The sequence below is a fragment of the Schistocerca americana genome, chromosome X, assembly GCF_021461395.2.
Source record: "Schistocerca americana isolate TAMUIC-IGC-003095 chromosome X, iqSchAmer2.1, whole genome shotgun sequence".
Taxonomy (NCBI): Eukaryota; Metazoa; Arthropoda; class Insecta; order Orthoptera; family Acrididae; genus Schistocerca; species Schistocerca americana.
Genome location: NC_060130.1, coordinates 264,589,730 through 264,610,098, shown reverse-complemented (window position 1 = coordinate 264,610,098; position 20,369 = coordinate 264,589,730). Strand labels below are relative to the sequence as shown.

At 43.1% G+C, this 20,369-nt stretch overlaps 1 protein-coding gene across 1 annotated transcript in view; it reads left to right on the top strand.

Moving 5' to 3' along the window:
• Positions 1–19,456, top strand: part of LOC124556672 (paired mesoderm homeobox protein 2-like) — a 526,161-nt gene extending 506,705 nt beyond the window's left edge. Inside the window, exon 5 of the mRNA XM_047130638.1 lies at positions 18,649–19,456. Within this exon, the coding sequence (XP_046986594.1) occupies positions 18,649–18,779 (131 nt within the window). The 3' untranslated portion in view covers positions 18,780–19,456. The remainder of the gene's footprint in view (positions 1–18,648) is intronic.
• Positions 19,457–20,369: the final 913 nt, after the last annotated feature.

Here is a 20,369-nt window from a genome sequence, read left to right as displayed (position 1 = left end):
AGATACTGAACTGTGCTGTCTCTATAGCCGTCTATAACTGCAAAAAGCCGGTGCAGGATTTTGTGAAATAATGGACCCCTCGATTATGTCCCATAAATGTTCGATGGGATTCGTGTCGGACGAACCGGGTGGCCAAATGATTCGCTCCAACTATCCAGAAGGTTCTTCAAACCAATTGCGAACAATTGCGGACCGGTGACATGGCGCATTATCATTCATAAAAATTCCATTGTTGTTTGGGGACAGGAAGTCCATCAATGGCTAAAAATTGTCTCCATGTAGCAGTTGGAACAGAGGTTCCAATTCACTCCACGTGAACACAGTCCACACTATTATGGAGCCACCACTAGCTTGCACGCTAACTTATTCACAACTTGGATCCAGGGCTCCGTGGGTCTGCGCCACACTGGATCCCTACCGTCAGCTCTTACCAACTGAAGTTGGGACTCAATTTACCAGTAAGCGGTTTTCCAGTCATCTAGGGGCCAACCGATATGGTCACGAGCCCAGGAAAGGCGCTGCATGCGATGTGCTGTTAAGTTGCTTTTCGGGATACTTATTGTGGTGTCGCCGCCAGACACCACACAGGTGGTAGCCTTTAAATCGGCCGCGGTCCGTTAGTATACGTCGGACCTGCGTGTCGCCACTATCAGTGATTGCAGACCGAGCGCCGCCACACGGCAGGTCTAGAGAGACTTCCTAGCACTCGCCCCAGTTGTACAGCCGACTTTGCTAGCAATGGTTCACTGTCTACATACGCTCTCATTTGCCGAGACGACAGTTTAGCATAGCCTTGAGCTACGTCATTTGCTACCACCTAGCAGGGCGCCATATTCAGTTACTATTCTGAACAGATAATATTGTGAATCATGTACCGTCAAGAGCGATGCTCATCATTAATGGATTAAAGTTAAGAATCAAACTAATTACGTCCGCTTTCTGAATTCTAATTCCTTGTCATGTTCCAGACCTCACGTCAGTATAGTCCTTCCCTCCTCACGCCAGCCTGTGTGAGCTAAAACGCGTCCATTTCGGCCTCCCCTAGTAACACGGTGTTGGCTCTTCTGCCAACACAACACTTATTGCTTTTTTTTTATTTCTTCATCTGTAGGTGGTAGATCTGCTTCTGTATTTTCACTAAGATCTGGAAATTCTAGCTTACAGTTTGGTTCTTCACAGTTCAATAATTTTTTAAAGTACTTTCTTAGTATTTCACAATTCTGGCTGTTGCTTAGGCCTACTTTACCATTTTCATCTGCGAAGCAAATACTTGGAGCTTGGCAACTTTTTAGATGACTTTTAAACATCTGATAGAAATTCCGCGAGCTATTTTGTACAAAGTTGTTTTATATGTCAAGAAGTTGCGATTTCTCAAAGATCTTTTAGCACTCTTTATTATTCTTGCTGTTTCTTTCGTTTGCATTATAAATTCATCAAGGTGTTCAGGCTTCCCAGAACATTTCCATTTCTTCCACTGTTTTGTTCTTTCTGTAAGTGCTTCTCTTTCATTCGACCAGACTTTCCTCTTCATTTTTGTTGTTCCAAGTACATTTTTCGCTGCCCTGTTGATTTCTTTCAATATTTCTTTCCATTTCCCTGATTTAGTTACTTTAATTTCTTCTTGAAAATTTTTATTACCTTTTTGGTGATGTTGAGCCTGTCTGTATTATATTTAATTAATTTTTGCTGTCTCCTTTGGTTTTTATTGGGGGGGGGGGGGGGGAGGTTTCAGTTTAATTTTAGTCAGGTAACGATCAGAATCAAATTCCCTGTTTCTTGCAACTTTTACATACATGATTTCCTTAAATTTGCACTTAGAAATAGCCACGTGATCTGACTGGAACTCCCCTAACATTGGACTTGGAGAGATCCATTTTTTGAAGAAGGTTGACATTACCTTCAGCTGAAATGTTCTACAAAGACTGATTAGTCTTGTGCCATTTTTGTTTGTTCTTTTATGGGCTGGATAATACCCTACTATTTTTCGAAACGATTTTTCCCTCCCTATTTGTGCATTAAAATCCCCCATAGTATAACAACATTTGATTTTGGAATTTTTGATATTTCTTCTTCTAGAAGTTCCCAAAATGCTTCTACTTTACTCGGATTTTTCTTATTGTCATCACTGATTGGAGCACGACAATTGACAAAGGTATACTGTTTATTTTTGCATTTAACTGTGAGAAGAAATAGTCTTTCTGAACTGGATTTGAATTCTGTAATGTTATCTACTAATTTTTTTGTGAACATAGAAAGCGGGCCGGCCGAAGTGGCCGTGCGGTTAAAGGCGCTGCAGCCTGGAACCGCAAGACCGCTACGGTCGCAGGTTCGAATCCTGCCTCGGGCATGGATGTTTGTGATGTCCTTAGGTTAGTTAGGTTTAAGTAGTTCTAAGTTCTAGGGGACTGATGACCTCAGCAGTTGAGTCCCATAGTGCTCAGAGCCAGCCATAGAAAGCGGTACCAAGTATTTTCATGCCTTCCGTGAGTTTTGTTGCTGGTTTACCCTTAAAAATTCTACGATTTTTGGTTTCTGTAACATTTCATCCAAAAATCTTGTTTCTCGAACTGCTAAAATTTGTATTTCATGCTTATCTAAGAGAATTTTAAGTTCTTTTTGTCACCAATTTTTACTAGGTGCCTGCAAAGAATTTTCTTTTGAACTTGAGTTTGGAAGGATACCAAGAATGCTCCGACTCATCCTTAATGCAGATGCTGAGACTCCCCAGAACCCTATCTGCCGATGCATTGCATAAAGCAATGGTCGATTCCTCTTTCGAGTTACCACCTGGGTTAGTGTTTTTTTCTAGCGGACTTTCCATTCTGCAATTGAAATTGTACATTGTACATGGTAGGAAATAAATTCCAAGGTAAGATCGGATTGTTAGTCCGAAATGATTATTTTTCATTGTTTTCTCCATTATGTTCTTCCTCTCTCTCTCTCTCTCTCTCTCTCTCTCTCTCTCTCTCTCTCTCTCTCTCTGCCGTTGTGAATTAGGATTCCTCTTCCGCCTTTGAGACCGTTGACCGGGCTTCAACTGTAACCCTAGGCAGGGGCCTTCACGGGGTTCTACCATCTGGAGCCAGATGGACCCAGGTTTATTACGAGGTGCTACCCCTCCTCCTTCCTCACCACTTGCGAGATGAGGCACCGGGCTGGGGACCAGCAGTGGCGGAGTTAGAAACTCTATTATTATTTTTTTATTTTTGATTTATCTACCCACGTCCGTAGAAGAATATTGAAGTGAATATTGAAATAACGTTGTCCTTATTCGTCTAATAATTGTATGTCTGGCGAATGAATTAAAAATAAATAATAAATGAATGAGAAAATTATTTGAAATTGTTTTCGGTGAAATTCCTGTAGTGTATCTAGATTTACAATCAATTGCCAGAGCAAGTTTTCGGAAAGGTGATCGGTTATGCTCTGTTTGCTGTGAAATTATTGCCAACGCACGAAGTCTTTAGCATTGTTAGTGAAATTTCTTTCCCGAGTGAGATTCATATGAAGAAATGTCACTGCGGCGAATCTGCCTTCGTGCGATACTGGTGGTATTCGAAATTTCTGTTTCGAATGCTTCTACAATCGGAATTATCCAAGATAATGCACAGAATCTTCCTGAAGAATAAACATAAGAATAAATATAAGAACTGATACAAGAACGATATACGATAATATGGGTTGTAACCCCTGAAAGTACAATACACGTACATATTATATAGTAAACGTATGCCATTTAGGAACCCAGCTGTAACTTTATAATTAATCAACGCCCTCTTATCCTTCAGCTTGATAAGAAACATTCACGCAGTAACCACCAATAAACATGAGTAGATAAATGAAAGAAAACAAAATAAAAATGGGGTTTCGAACATGCGGCGTAAAATTGAGAGGCTGCGAGTCTAGCCACTGTGTCACCAGTTTCGCTGAGATTTTCGAGTTCTGAAATGCTTGTAAAGTACGCCGAATATCTTGAGCGTCGTTTGCTCAGCAAGGGTGCAGTATTTATGGATAAGCTGTGACACATTTACGTTTGCTTTGACTCCTTTCACTGAACAAAGTTTCTGGGAAATTGGATTATGGCACTTGCCGTGTTCTCCTCCTAAGTCATAGTAAGTCGTACCTCGAAAACCATTTGTTTCCGTACCTATGTTTATCAGAATTATTTACCTGTTTCGTTGTCCCCTGCTCGCTCCTTTGGTTTGTATCTGTAATAGTTAAGTAGTCTGCATGAAAAGTAAAACAGGTGTTGTAAAAGTAATGTTTATTAGAGAGTAGTTATTTAAAATTTTAATTGAATATGGAGAAATTTCTTTCTTTACGATGACAACTTCGTTTTGTATAGATTTCCAACAGAGGTGTTCTGTGGCTGATTTACAGTTGAATTTTCATCGTGCTCTTTTGGCCACGGTGAACATACGACGGCGTATACGTAAAAATGAAGTTATGCATTTCGAAATCTGTGGTGGGGGGATAAAAGAGTAAATAATGTACGAAGACATTTCTCCGCATTCAAGATGCTTCTGAAGCAAACACAGCACATCTTCCTTGAGATGAAAAAATTAATTTTTTCCGCGTCAGTTTAACCATATTCAAGATTCTTCAGTTGCAGACGAGATGGACAAAATTAAACACAAGTTTTAATCAGGCAACTGAGTTGATACTTCACATAGTGAAATACTGATTAGTGATTCGTACTATTACGTTTTAGTTGACAGAGAATGTTGGTGCATCAAATTACACTACTCGCCATTAAAATTGCTACACCACGAAGACGACGTGCTATAGACGCGAAATTTAACCGACAGGAAGAAGATGCTGTGATATGCAAATGATTAACTTTTCAGAGCATTCACACAAGGTTGGCGCCTGTGGTGACACCTACGACGTGCTGACATGAGGAAAGTTTCCAACCGATTTCTCATACACAAACAGCAGTTGACCGGCGTTGACTGGTGAAACGTTGTTGTGTAAGGAGGAGAAATGCGTACCATCACGTTTCCGACTTTGATAAAGGTCGGATTGTAGCCTATCGCGATTGTGGTTTATCGTATCGCGACATTGCTGCTCGCGTTGGTCGAGATCGAATGACTGTTAACAGAATGAGGAATCGGTGGGTTCAGGAGGATAATACGGAACGCCGTGCTGGATCCCAACGGCCTCGTATCACTAGTAGCCGAGATGACAGGCATCTTATCCGCATGGCTGTAACGGTTCGTGCAGCCACGTCTCGATCCCTGAGTCAACACATGGGGACGTTTGCAAGACAACAACCATCTGCACGAACAGTTCGACGACGTTTGCAGCAGCACGGACTATCAGCTCGGAGACCATGGCTGCGGTTACCCTTGACGGTGCATCCCAGACAGGAGCGCCTGTGATGGTGTACTCAACGACGAACCTGGGTGCACGAATGGCAAAACGTCATTTTTTCGAATGAATCCAGGTTCTGTTTACAGCATCATGATGGTAGCAGCCGATTTTGGCGACATCGCGGTGAACGCACATTGGAAGCGTGTATTCGTCATCGTCATACTGGCGTATCACCCGGCGTGATAATATGGAGTGCCATTGGTTACACGTCTCGTTCACGTCTTGTTCGCATTGATGGCACTTTGAACAGTGGACGTTACATTTCAGATGTGTTACGACCCGTGGCTCTACCCTTCATTCGATCCCTGCAAATCCCTACATTTCAGCAGGATAATGCACGACCGCATGTTGCAGGTCCTGTACGGGCCTTTCTGGATACAGAAAATGTTCGACTGCTGGCCTGGCCAACACATTCTCCAGATCTCTCACCAACTGAAAACGTCTGGTCAATGGTGGCCGAGTAACTGGCTCGTCACAATACGCCAGTCACTACTTTTGATGAAGTGTGGTATCGTGTTGAAGCTGCATGGGCAGCTAGCTGTACCTGTACACGCCATCCAAGCTCTGTTTGACTCAATGCCCAGGAGTATCAAGGCCGTTATTACGGCCATAGGTGGTAGTTCTGGGTACTAATTACTCAGGATCTATGCACCCAAATTGCGTGAAATTGTTATCACATGTCAGTTCTAGCGTAATATATTTGTCCAATGAATACCCGTTTATCATCTGCATTTCTTGTCGGTGTAGCAGTTGTAATGGCCAGTAGTGTAGTATAAAGTGAGGCTGGAACATTAAGGGGGATTATGTGAATCAAGTAATTATATAAGTTATCCGTTTGGTGGCTCCTGATGGTTTTGCTGTTATACAGGGCCGCCCACGGTGAGCCAAACGGCACGCGGACATGGGGTGTGGGGTGTGCGGTCCGTGGGCGGGCCAAGCCTCGGTCTGCTTCAGGTTTGCCGGTTCATTCTCGGAAGTACGCGGTACAGCCGACAATTTATTTAGGGTTGCGGTGCGGCGTTTTTCGGCCAGCACGCCTCTCTTCAGCTCGGCAGAATCGTGGTGTGAGTGCTGTTTACCCTTCGCTATTTGTTCGTAGTATGACATTCGTTCATAGGTCCAGTGGCTGTTCGCACAAGAAGAGGTAGTCTAGCTATGTATCGTCATAAACCTATAAAAATGATTGTGAATGATAGAAGAGAGGGATGAGAATTCTCAGTAGCTATTATGCAGTTGCGTAATCAATGCGTACTGCGAATTTGCTATGAAACGACATTACAACACCAAGGAAAAAGCTTTAAAGGCTTACTTGACAATGAAAGAGCAAAAAGTTTTTGTATCGATCGAGAAGGACATTGAACTAAATTCAGGCAAGGATCGCGTGAAGAAGTCGCTTGTACGAGTAGTGCTGGTACGAATAGCAAAGTATCTGAAGCCGCACATATTATTTCACTGTCAGTTACAACAGTTTCTGAGGATTTGAACGAAGGGAATGGAGACTATACATCTAGCTGAATGTGCTTTTGACTACGGTCAGTCATCTCCAGGTTGCTGTCTCGGGGTGTAGCGGTGGCGAAATATATGGTGCGTCGCATGGGACACCTCCGGTGTCGCTTGTTTTGCCCACGGGCTCTGCTTCCGAGGCACATCCTAGTGTGCCCGACGCGGTGGATCCGCCCTCACAGCGGGATGAGTGGCGGGTGGTAACGCGTTCGCGTCACTCAAGGCAGAGGGCCAATGTAGAGACAGGCTGCCCATTCATCCTATGAGTGGACAGGTCGGCGCTCCAGCAGCGTTCGAGCTGGCAGGCGGGAAGGGGGCGGGGGGGGGGGGGGTGTACTAGTCATTTGGAGCTCCAATGTTAGGGGCGTTATGGAGCTCCTTAGGCGGATAGCGTTTAGGGCTGGAAAGAAAGCCTATGTACCTCATCCGAGGTGTGGAGGCTGCCTTGCATGTGGCTGCCAGGCGTGCTGTGTGCAGTGGTCTGCACGTTGTGGCTCACGTCGGCACCAACGGCGCCTGTCGCATGGGTTTTGAGGCGATCCTCAGTTCGTGCAGGCGGCTGGCGGAGGAGGTTATGACTGCTGGCCTCGCGCACGGGATGGAACCAGAGCTTGCAATTTGCAGCATCGTTCCCAGAGTTGATCGGGGTCCTTTGGTTTGCACCCGAGTGGACAGTCTCAGCCAAAGCCCTCCACAATTCTGTGATGCTCTTGGCTAAAGATTTCAAGACCTGCCTTGTCGTTTGGGGATTTGTAGGACTCCTCTTGATATGTCAGGGGTGCACTGCACAAAGGAAGCAGCTACTCGGGTACCAGAGTACTTATGAAGTGCACACGAGGGTTTTTAAGACTAGGCAGTAGTTTGAGGTAGTCTGATGATCACTCTCCAGCCCATATACAGTAAGGGAAGTCAAACAGCGTTCAGAATAAAGACACTTCAACTGTCATAATTTTATTAGTAAACTGTCAAAGTATTTGTAATAAAGTTCCCGAGTTTACTGCCCTCCAGCAAAGTTCTCGCGCTCATATTGTTCTTGGGACCTAGAGCTGGTTGAAACCCGAACTGGAAAGCTCTGATATGTTTAGCGAGTCGTGGAACGTACATCGGAAAGACAGATTAGATGCCATAGGAGGGGGGAGTGTTCATTTCAACTGACAAATATGTTGTCTCTATTGAGGTAGAGCTTGGGTGTGACAGTGAAGTCATCTGGTCACGTGTATCAGGTGTAGGTGAAACCAAGTTAATTGTTCGATGTTTTCACCGGCCATCCGATTCCGCTTTGACAGTTCTAGAGTCATTCATGGAAAGTCTACGGTCAATAGCGCGTCAGCCCACACGCAATGGAACAATGGAAGTATCTTAGACCTTGTAGCTGCAAATAGGTTGTACCTTATTGACAATGCCAGTACAGAAACGAGGATTATCTATCATGATATTATAGCAACTATGATTACGAAAGTCAACAAATCAATCAAGAAGGCTGGGAGAGTGTTTCTGCTAGATAGAGCAGGTAAGCAGTTATTAACATCTCAATTAGACAGTGAACTGGAATCACTTACTTTCAGTAACATGGATGTCTAGGAATTATGGGCAAAATTTAAGCAGATTGTAAGTCGTGGTCTGGAGAGTTATGTGCCTAGTAAGTGGATAAAGGATGGAAAAGACCCACCTTGGTTTACTAACTAGATTCGTCGGATACTAAGGAAGCAGAGACTGTTGCGCTCTCGGTTCAAAAGGGAACGCACAAATAATGACAAGCGAAGGTTAGTAGAGATTAGTGCGTCTGTGAAAAGATCTATGCGCGAAGCATACAACAACTACCATCACACCTTACTAAAAGATCTGGCAGAGAACCCGAGAAAATTATGGTCATATGTAAGTTGAAAATAGCATAATGAAAGCCGAAGCTTTAAATTTCACGTTCAAGAAATCGTTCACACAGGAGAATATTATCAACATACCGTCATTTGACGATCGGACAGACTCCCGTATGGACGACATAGTAATAAATATCCGTGGCGTAGAGAAAAAACTGAAAGATGAGAAAGCAAATAAATCACTAGGTCCGGATGGAATCCCAGTTCGACTTTATGAAGAGTATTCTACGGCATTGGCCCCCTACCTACATTACATTTATCGTGAATCTCTCACCCAGCACAAAGTCCCAAGCGACTGGAAAAAAAGTGCAGGTGACTCCAGTATATAAGAAAGGTAAAAGAACGGATCCGCAAAATTACAGATCAATGTCCCTAACTTCTGTTTGCTGCAGAATCCTTGAACATATTCCCAGTTCAAATATAATAAACTTTGAGATTCAGAAACTTATGTCCACGAATCACCATCGTTATAGAAAGCATCTCTCGCGCAAAACACAGCTTTCCCTTTTCTCACAGGGTGTACTGCGAACAATGACTGAAGGGCAATAGGTAGATTCCATATTTCTAGGTTCCCGGAAAGCATTTGTCTCGGTGCCTCATTTCAGGCTGTTAACGAAGGTACGAACATATAGAATAAGTTCACAGAATGTGAGTGGCTCAAAGATTTCTTAAATAAAAGAACCCCGTATGTTGTCCTCGACGGCGAGTGCTCATCAGAGACAAGGGTATCGTCAGGAGTGGCGCAGGGAAGTGTGATACGACCGCTGTTGTTCTCTGTATACATAAATGATTCGGCGGACAGAGTGGGCAGAAATCAGCGGTTGTTTGCTGATAATGCCGTGGTGTGCGGTAAGGTGTCGAAATTGAGTGACTGTAGAAAGATACAAGACGACTTAGACAAAATTTCTATTTGATTTGATGAACGGCAGCTGGATCCAAATGTAGAAAAGTGTAAGTTAATGCGGATGAGTACCAACAATAACCCCGAAAATGTTCGGATACACCATTAGTAGTGCCCTGCTTGACACAGTCATGTCGTTTAAAGATCTGGGAATAACGTTCCAAAGTGATATGAAATGGAACGAGCATGTGAGGATTGTGGTAGGGATGACGAATTGCCGACTTCGGGTTATTGCGAGGATTTTAGGTTCAAAAAAATGGTTCAAATGGCTCTGAGCACTATGGGACTCAACTGCTGAGGTCATTAGTCCCCTAGAACTTAGAACTAGTTAAACCTAACTAACCTAAGGACATCACAAACATCCATGCCCGAGGCAGGATTCGAACCTGCGACCGTAGCGGTCTTGCGGTTCCAGACTGCAGCGCCTTTAACCGCACGGCCACTTAGGCCGGCGCAGGATTTTAGGAACGTGCGGTTTATCTGCAAAGGAGATTGCATATAGTATATTAGTGCGACCTTTCTTGAGTACTGCTGGAGTGTTTGAGAGCCATACCAGGTCGGATGAAAGGAAGACATCGAAGCAATTCAGAGGCGGGCCGTTAGATTTGTTACCGGTAAGTTCGAACGACACGCAAGTGTTACGGAGATGTTTCGGGAACTCAAATGGGAATCCGTGGATGGAAGGAGATGTTATTTCCAATGAACATTATTGAGAAAATTTAGAGAACTGGTATTTGAAATTGACTGCCGAACGATTCTACTGCCGCCAACATACATTCCGCGTAAGGACCACGAAGATAAGATACGAGAAATTAGGGCTCATACGGAGGCATATAGATAGTCGTTTTTCCCTCGCTCTATTTGCGAGTTGGTCAGTAAAGGAAATAACAAGTAGTGGTTCAGGGTACCCTCCGCCACGCACCGTACGGTGGCTGGCGGAGTATCGATGTAGATGTAGATCTTATACTGCAAAGTATAAGGGGCATGCCTGTAACGATTATTCGATTTAAAACCAACTATTGCTGAATTTATGAAGGAAAAAAGTGCAGGAATGAAAATTAGAACATTCGAAACGGATTGCAGATTTCGCATTTCAAGTGTTCTTAGCTGCACACTGCCCAAGGGATGACTCTACAATTTCAAAAACAAGTTATTTTTCATTTGATGGGGATGCATTTAAAAAGAAAATCGTATTGTAGAATGGACAAATTCTGACAAAAAACGTCTCCCATTTCCCTAAGTTGAATGGCATTAAAGACAATGCGACGTTTGAAAAATTTATTATTACCCTGAAAGACCCCCCCATGACTTAGTAGATAGTGTCGGAAGTTCCATGCGGCTTTTCGCGGATGATGCTGTAGTATACAGAGAAGTTGCTGCATTAGAAAATTGTAGCGAAATACAGGAAGATCTGCAGCGGATAGGCACCTGGTGCAGGGAGTGGCAACTGACCCTTAACATAGACAAATGTAATGTATTGCGAATACATAGAAAGAAGGATCCTTTATTGTATGATTATATGATAGCGGAACAAACACTGGTAGCAGTTACTTCTGTAAAATATCTGGGAGTATGCGTACGGAACGATTTGAAGTGGAATGATCATATAAAACTAATTGTTGGTAAGGCGGGTACCAGGTTGAGATTCATTGGGAGAGTGCTTAGAAAATGTAGTCCATCAACAAAGGAGGTGGCTTACAAAACACTCGTTCGAACTATACTTGAGTATTGCTCATCAGTGTGGGATCCGTACCAGGTCGGGTTGACGGAGGAGATAGAGAAGATCCAAAGAAGAGCGGCGCGTTTCGTCACTGGGTTATTTGGTAACCGTGATAGCGTTACGGAGATGTTTAATAAACTCAAGTGGCAGACTCTGCAAGAGAGGCGCTCTGCATCGCGGTGTAGCTTGCTCGCCAGGTTTCGAGAGGGTGCGTTTCTGGATGAGGTATCGAATATATTGCTTCCCCCTACTTATACTTCCCGAGGAGATCACGAATGTAAAATTAGAGAGATTAGAGCGCGCACGGAGGCTTTCAGACAGTCGTTCTTCCCGCGAACCATACGCGACTGGAACAGGAAAGGGAGGTAATGACAGTGACACGTAAAGTGCCCTCCGCCACACACCGTTGGGTGGCTTGCGGAGTATCAATGTAGATGTAGATGTAGAACCATGGACCTTGCCGTTGGTGGGGAGGCTTGCGTGCCTCAGCGATACAGATGGCCGTACCGTAGGTGCAACCACAACGGAGGGGTATCTGTTGAGAGGCCAGACAAACATGTGGTTCCTGAAGAGGGGCAGCAGCCTTTTCAGTAGTTGCAGGGGCAACAGTCTGGATGATTGACTGATCTGGCCTTGTAACATTAACCAAAACGGCCTTGCTGTGCTGGTACTGCGAACGGCTGAAAGCAAGGGGAAACTACAGCCGTAATTTTTCCCGAGGACATGCAGCTTTACTGTATGATTAAATGATGATGGCGTCCTCTTGGGTAAAATATTCCGGAGGTAAAATAGTCCCCCATTCGGATCTCCGGGAGGGGACTACTCAAGAGGACGTCGTTATCAGGAGAAAGAAAACTGGCGTTCTACGGATCGGAGCGTGGAATGTCAGATCCCTTAATCGGGCAGGTAGGTTAGAAAATTTAAAAAGGGAAATGGATAGGTTAAAGTTAGATATAGTGGGAATTAGTGAAGTTCGGTGGCAGGAGGAACAAGACTTTTGGTCAGGTGATTACAGGGTTATAAATACAAAATCAAATAGAGGTAATGCAGGAGTAGGTTTAATAATGAATAAAAAATAGGAGTGCGGGTTAGCTACTACAAACAGCATAGTGAACGCATTATTGTGGCCAAGATAGACACGAAGCCCATGCCTACTACAGTAGTACAAGTTTATATGCCAACTAGCTCTGCAGATGATGAAGAAATTGATGAAATGTATGACGAGATAAAAGAAATTACTCAGGTAGTGAAGGGAGACGAAAATTTAATAGTCATGGGTGACTGGAATTCGTCAGTAGGAAAAGGGAGAGAAGGAAACATAGTAGGTGAATATGGATTGGGGGGAAGAAATGAAAGAGGAAGCCGCCTTGTAGAATTTTGCACAGAGCATAACTTAATCATAGCTAACACTTGGTTCAAGAATCATAAAAGAAGGTTGTATACCTGGAAGAATCCTGGAGATACTAAAAGGTATCAGATAGATTATATAATGGTAAGACAGAGATTTAGGAACCAGGTTTTAAATTGTAAGACATTTCCAGGGGCAGATATGGATTCTGACCACAATCTCTTGGTTATGAACTGCAGATTGAAACTGAAGAAACTGCAAAAAGGTGGGAATTTAAGGAGATGGCACCTGGATAAACTGAAAGAACGAGAGGTTGCAGAGAGTTTCAGGCAGAGCATAAGGGAACAATTGACAGGAATGAGGGAAAGAAATACAGTAGAAGGAGAATGGGTAGCTCTGAGGGATGAAGTAGTGAAAGCAGCAGACGATTAAGTAGGTAAAAAGACGAGTGCTAATAGAAATCCTTGGGTAACAGAAGAAATATTGAATTTAATTGATGAAAGGAGAAAATATAAAAATGCAGTAAATGAAGCAGGCAAAAAGGAATACAAACGTCTCAAAAATGAGATCGACAGGAAGTGCAAAATGGCTAAGCAGGGATGGCTAGAGGACAAATGTAAGGATGTAGAGGCTTGTCTCACTAGGGGTAAGATAGATACTGCCTACAGGAAAATTAAAGAGACCTTTGGAGATAAGAGAACCACTTGTATGAACATCAAGAGCTCAGATGGAAACCCAGTTCTAAGCAAAGAAGGGAAAGCAGAAAGGTGGAAGGAGTATATAGAGGGTCTATACAAGGGCGATGCACTTGAGGACAATATTATGGAAATGGAAGAGGATGTAGATGAAGATGAAATGGGAGATACGATACTGCGTGAAGAGTTTGACTGAGCACTGAAAGAACTGAGTCGAAACAAGGCCCCGGGAGTAGACAACATTCCATTAGAACTACTGACGGCCTTGGGAGAGCCAGTCCTGACAAAACTCTACCATCTGGTGAGCAAGATGTATGAGACAGGTGAAATACCCTCAGACTTCAAGAAGAATATAATAATTCCAATCCCAAAGAAAGCAGGTGTTGACAGATGTGAAAATTACCGAACTATCAGTTTAATAAGTCACAGCTGCAAAATACTAACGCGAATTCTTTACAGACGAATGGAAAAACTAGTAGAAGCCGACTTATCTTAGAAGAAAGATTAAGAAAAGGCAAACCTACGTTTCTAGCATTTGTAGACTTAGAGAAAGCTTTTGACAATGTTGACTGGAATACTCTCTTTCAAATTCTAAAGGTGGCAGGGGTAAAATACTGGGAGCGAAAGGCTATTTACAATTTGTACAGAAACCAGATGGCAGTTATAAGAGTCGAGGGGCATGAAACGGAAGCAGTGGTTGGGAAAGGAGTGAGACAGGGTTGCAGCCTCTCCCCGATGTTATTCAATCTGTATATTGAGCAAGCAGTAAAGGAAACAAAAGAAAAATTCGGAGTAGGTATTAAAATTCATGGAGAAGAAGTAAAAACTTTGAGGTTCGCCGATGACATTGTAATTCTGTCAGAGACAGCAAAGGACTTGGAAGAGCAGTTGAACGGAATGGACAGTGTCTTGAAAGGAGGATATAAGATGAACATCAACAAAAGCAAAACGAGGATAATGGAATGTAGTCAAATTAAATCGGGCGATGCTGAAGGAATTAGATTAGGAAATGAGACACTTAAAGTAGTAAAGGAGTTTTGCTATTTGGGGAGCAAAATAACTGATGATGGTCGAAGTAGAGAGGATATTAAATATAGACTGGCAATGGCAAGGAAATCGTTTCTCAAGAACAGAAATTTGTTAACATCGAGTATAGATTTAAGTGTCAGGAAGTCGTTTCTGAAAGTATTTGTATGGAGTGTAGCCATGTATGGAAGTGAAACATGGACGATAACTAGTATGGACAAGAAGAGAATAGAAGCTTTCGAAATGTGGTGCTACAGAAGAATGCTGAAGATAAGGTGGGTAGATCACGTAACTAATGAGGAGGTATTGAATAGGATTGGGGAGAAGAGAAGTTTGTGGCACAACTTGACTAGAAGAAGGGATCGGTTGGTAGGACATGTTTTGAGGCATCAAGGGATCACAAATTTAGCATTGGAGGGCAGCGTGGAGGGTAAAAATCGTAGAGGGAGACCAAGAGATGAATACACTAAGCAGATTCAGAAGGATGTAGGTTGCAGTAGGTACTGGGAGATGAAGAAGCTTGCACAGGATAGAGTAGCATGGAGAGCTGCATCAAACCAGTCTCAGGACTGAAGACCACAACAACAACAACTAGGATAGTTTTCTAAACGTTTTTGAGGACACCGCCAATCTTACGTCTGCTTTCGAGACCGTTTACCGTTTTAGCTGAAAGCGCCCCTGTGTATGTGCAGATGTAACTGGTTGATCTGCAATGTAATTCCCGTTTAAAGAGAAATCCTTTTACCATTATTAGTTTCACACTGTCTTGATGATGCTGCTGATTCTGTAACCGACGTCCAGTTAATGAAAAGCCTCTTCAGTTGATTTTTTTAGAATTTTATTGAGTTCACACGACCGGTTTCGGTCTTTACTCGTATATTAGGATATTATCAAGTGCATCTGAACGTTAAGCTGTAGAGAAGCAACGTCAAATGATCATTTGATGTTGCTTCCCTACAGCGTAACTTTCAGATGCACTTAATGACGTAATATGAAAGCCGAAACCGATCGTGGGAACTTAATAAATTTCTAAAAAAAGCAACGGGAGCGGCTTTTCATTAATTAACATCCTTTGACTTTTAAAATGTCCAGTATGCCTACACTGTTTTCCCCAGGCAGAGTTTACACGTCTCCACAACGAGTTTGCAAAGATGACAAAAAGTTTTGATCAGAATGTGTGTGAAAGGCTTTCTTTCTGTTATGAAACTAAATAAGTCACGATTACGTGGGAACCTGAGTGCGAATATTTGTGAAATTTTCTTCGTCGGACTGTATGACAACTGTTTGCACCAGATAAAGATTACGTTATTTTTACAGCCGGCCAAAAATAATACCGAAAACCTGTTTCCTCTGTCATCTGTGTTGTTGAGACATAAGAAACGAAGTCGTGTACAGTACGACTGCATTGCCATTTAAACACGGCGTCTTCGCCGTTTACCCCTTTTCTCCCACTTCCCGCCCAGACATCGTAGCGTGACGGCGTTCGGAACGTGTAGTCTCAAGAATAAAAATGGCTTTAAAATAGCTGGTTGGTAGCGACGTAATAGTCACAGGATGTTTCTCGACATTTTCATTCATTTCGCGTTACAGGCTCTGTCCATCTTCAGATGACCTGGTGTTTTCTCATAATCTTGCAAAATTACACACGCGTATAATGCTCATAAATTAAGGATAATGCTGATACATGGTGAAACTACGCTCTGGTGGGCAATTTGTAGGTTTAAATCACCTTGGGGTATGACCATGCGGTGAATTTGACCTGTGGTCGTCGCACGGTGGCGCTGGCAGCAGTCCACATACGCAGAGGTGTGTTGATGCATGTCAGAGTACGATGAAGCGAGTACGTGTGCAGACGTTTTCAGACATGCTAATGGTGACTATGTGTTGAAAATGGCTCAAAGAACACATATTGATGACGTTATGAGGGGTAGAATACTAGGGTGACTGGAGGCTGGTCAAAAAGAGCAGGTCATAGCACGGGCCCTCCGTGTGCCACAAGTGTGATCTCAAGATTACGGCAACGAGTCCAGCAGACAGGAAACGTGTCCAGGCGCTACATTACGGGACGTCCACAGTGTACAACACCACAAGAAGGCCGATATCTCACCATCAGTGCCCGCAGACGGCCATGCTCGGGACCCTACCGCAGCCACTGGAACAGTTGTCTCCAGACACACAGTCTACAGACGACTGAACAGACATGGTTTATTCACCCGGAGACCCCAAGGTGCATTTCACTGACCCCTGGTCACAGGAGAGCCCGTAAAGCCTGGTGTCAAGAACACAGTATATGGTCACTGGAACAGTGGTCCCATGTTATGTTCACGGACGAGTCCAAGTATAGTCTGAACAGTGATTTTCGCCGGGTTTTCATATGTCGTGAACCAGGAACCAGATACCACCCCTTAATGTCCTTGAAAGGGACCTGTATGGAGGTCGTGGTTTGATGGTGTGCGGTGGTATTATGATTGGTGCACGTCTTTGACAGAGGAACTGTAACAGGCCAGGTGTATCGGGACGTCATTTTGCACCTGTATGTCCGCCTTTTCAGGGGTGCAGTGGATCCCACCTTCCTCCCGATGAATGATAACGCACGGCCCCACCAAGCTGCCATCGTGGAGGAGTACCTTGAAACAGAAGATATCAGGCGAGTGGCCTGCCTGTTCTCCAGACCTAAACCCCATCGGGCACGTCTGGGATGCTCTCGGTCGACGTATCGCTGCATGTCTTCAAACCCCTACGACACTTCAGGAGCTCCGACAGGCACTGGTGCAAGAATGGGAGGCTACACCCCAGCAACTGCTCGACCACCTGATCCAGAGTATGCCAACCCGTTGTGCCGCCTGTGTACGTGTGCATGGTGATCATATCCAATATTGATGTCGGGGTACATGCGCATGAAACAGTGGCGTTTTGCAGCACATGTGTTTCGGGACGGTTTTCTCAACTTATCACCAATACCGTGGACTTACAGATCTGTGTCGTGTGTGTTCCCTATGTGCCTATGCTATTAACGCCAGTTTTGTGTAGTGCCACCTTGTGTGGCACCATATTCTGCAATTATCCTTAATTTATGAGTATGAGTGTATATCACTATATAACGAGATATTTAAGACGTAAAACTTACCCTCTGATATAAAGTGAACAAACAATTTTGACAATGTTGTCAATGAACGTCAAAATCATCGGAGAACTCTATGTCTGTAAAGTCGACCACTCTATCGGCAAACTTATGTTTACTTACTTTGGAATCAGGAACTGTTATGCGCTTGTTGTCTCCGCGATGAGCCTATTCAATTATCAGCCATAGGCACTTGAAGAAATCGAATAGGTTCATCGCGGTAGACAACAGCCGCATTCTCTGATGATATCGCTTTTGACATTCATTGACAACTTCGTCAGAATTGTTTGTTCACTTTGTTTCAAAGGGTATGTGTTACGTCTTAAATGTCTTCTTGTATGGCGATTTAGAATAGGGGCTCCATTTATACACCTGTTTAATTTTGGAAGATTGTGAAAAAATATATGTGTCACCAAGTCATCTGAAGATGGGCAGAGCCTGAAACGCGAAATGAATAAAAGAAGGGTCCATAAACATTCTGTGACTATTTCGCTACCAACTAGCTATTTTAAAGCCATTTTTATTCTTGTGATTACAATGATCGCACGCCTGTATCATGACTTTCAGTCATATCTACGGTAAACGTGTAGTCTGACTGAGCGCTATGGCACGCGGGCCAGGGCACAGCTCTGTGCTGAATTCTTGGCCACCTCTGCTTTAATGTGAAGTGTTGTTTATGAGACGATGGAGATGGGGTAGTTTAGAAGAATTATCTGCAAACAAGCTTCTTAAAAGGAAAGCAGTGCTGTTGAGGAGAGGAACATCCCCAAATATAGAAAGGGAAGTCGGCAATCTGCTGAATCTGTAGGGACTGACTGAATATTAGGATGGGCTCCAAAGCCCAGTAGAGTGAGAGTTGAAATCTCATTGAGAGTGGATGAGGTGACTGCGTAAGTTTGACGTTCTGGGTTCCGTTTGGTTTGCTTTCACTAATCACGCATCTTTTTCCCTACTCGGCCTATTTAGCAAATGCTCTCGCACGAGATATTGGTAGTGCCTTACTGTTATGGCTGCCATGTTTAAATTGGAACACTGTAATCATACACTGTATGTATTCCGATTTAATGAATTCTTTTCTCAGTAGGCGCAGCATCGGCGCATTACGCGTCAGCACAACCTGCCCAGCCGCTACCCAGCTACAGCTGCGTCAGCAACAGCTTCGCCAACCTACGGCTGCGAGCGGACCAGTACGCTATCCATCCTGGAAAGCTGTAGTATCTCACACACCCAGCTCTCCGGCTGCTCAGCATCGACGCCGTCAACGCACCCGGCCCTTTGTCAAAGAAGGCCCGCATGTGTATCAGGTGCTACCTGCACTTCAGTGCAATAGACCAACACGATCAGTTATATACCTTATATATCTTAACATCGACGCTGTTGCTAATGTCATAATGCCTTCAGTCCATACATCCACGAATATTGTGCGCTGACAACATTTGTCGTAATCAATTTAAATCATGCCAAATCACTGCAGCTTTGGTGGGCTCGCGTCAGAACAAATAAGCAAACGGGACGGTACAGACGTTAAACATTAATGTTGTAACGAAACAGACTTTTGGGCACCTAATTTTGTCGTGCTTAAAAAGTGCTGCTAGTTTTTTATATACCAAGACTAGATTAAATATACAGACGTAACCAAGCCTGTGTATGTGCAGCTAGAGAAGAAGTTATTCTACATCTTACTAAGGAGAACTTTATACTGGAAATTTTCTTTCACCACCCAACTACTTTTAAAGCCTGTAATAATTTTGTTGTTGTTGTAACATGCCATACTGAAGAATGTGGTACAGAATTATTATGCGGTTTAAGAGTTCTGCTCTGTACTTAAAAAATATTTATCTCTGTTGAAATATCTCACAACAGTATTCTGAAAACTATGTGAAAGTAATTACGCTAGCCTCTTGTACGTAAACGTCAAATAATTTAGAAATATTTGGTGAAAACATACAGTGATTGCCAAGATCATAACGAATTTTATTTTCAATATGTTACATACTGTACCGACATTTCTATTAAAATCTGAATAAATTCTTAGTAAGAATCCCACTTGAAATGTTATAATGCATATCTTTTTTCTTCTTTTTCTTCTGATGAAATGATATGTTCTACTGCTCTGAGCAGGAATACATATTATAGAAACAGTAATCAAGAAATGGCAGCTAAGACACTCACTACTGCACATTCAACAACTGTTACTTTGTTCTGCAATTAACAAGGAGTGATATTATTTGTACTCCTGTATAATTACATGAGTTACACAAAAGTAACGCGAGTAAGCTAACATTGGAAAAAAAATTTCGTTCCACAGTTTATATCAGTGCTGGTTGCTGTATTACTTCTTCAGACCTCCACTGCAAAGCTGTTGTGCTCAACAAGTGAGGTCTAAATAACCTGTAAAATCGTAATCCCGTGAAGGGTGATAAAGTTTGTACGGCTCACTATAGCTCTTATAAAACACGACGAATATCATGGGAAACCTTCGAAACATCATCTTAACTAAAAAGAATAATTCCAAAAATTTTGGGATACGAGGACCCATTTGTAGTCCAATTTTTGTCTCAACAGAACATCAATGCTACAGTGAAAATATACACAGCTGCATTGGACTCATCACATTTAACATTGAGGGAGGCTGCCACAGGTAATTTGTTTACTTTAAAACAACTATCCGTACATTACACGTGACACAAACTGTTAACAGAACATCAATGCTACAGTGAAAAGATACACAGCTGCTTTGGACTCATCACATTTAACGTTGAGAGATGCTGTCGCAGGTAATTTGTTTACTTGTAAATAACTGTC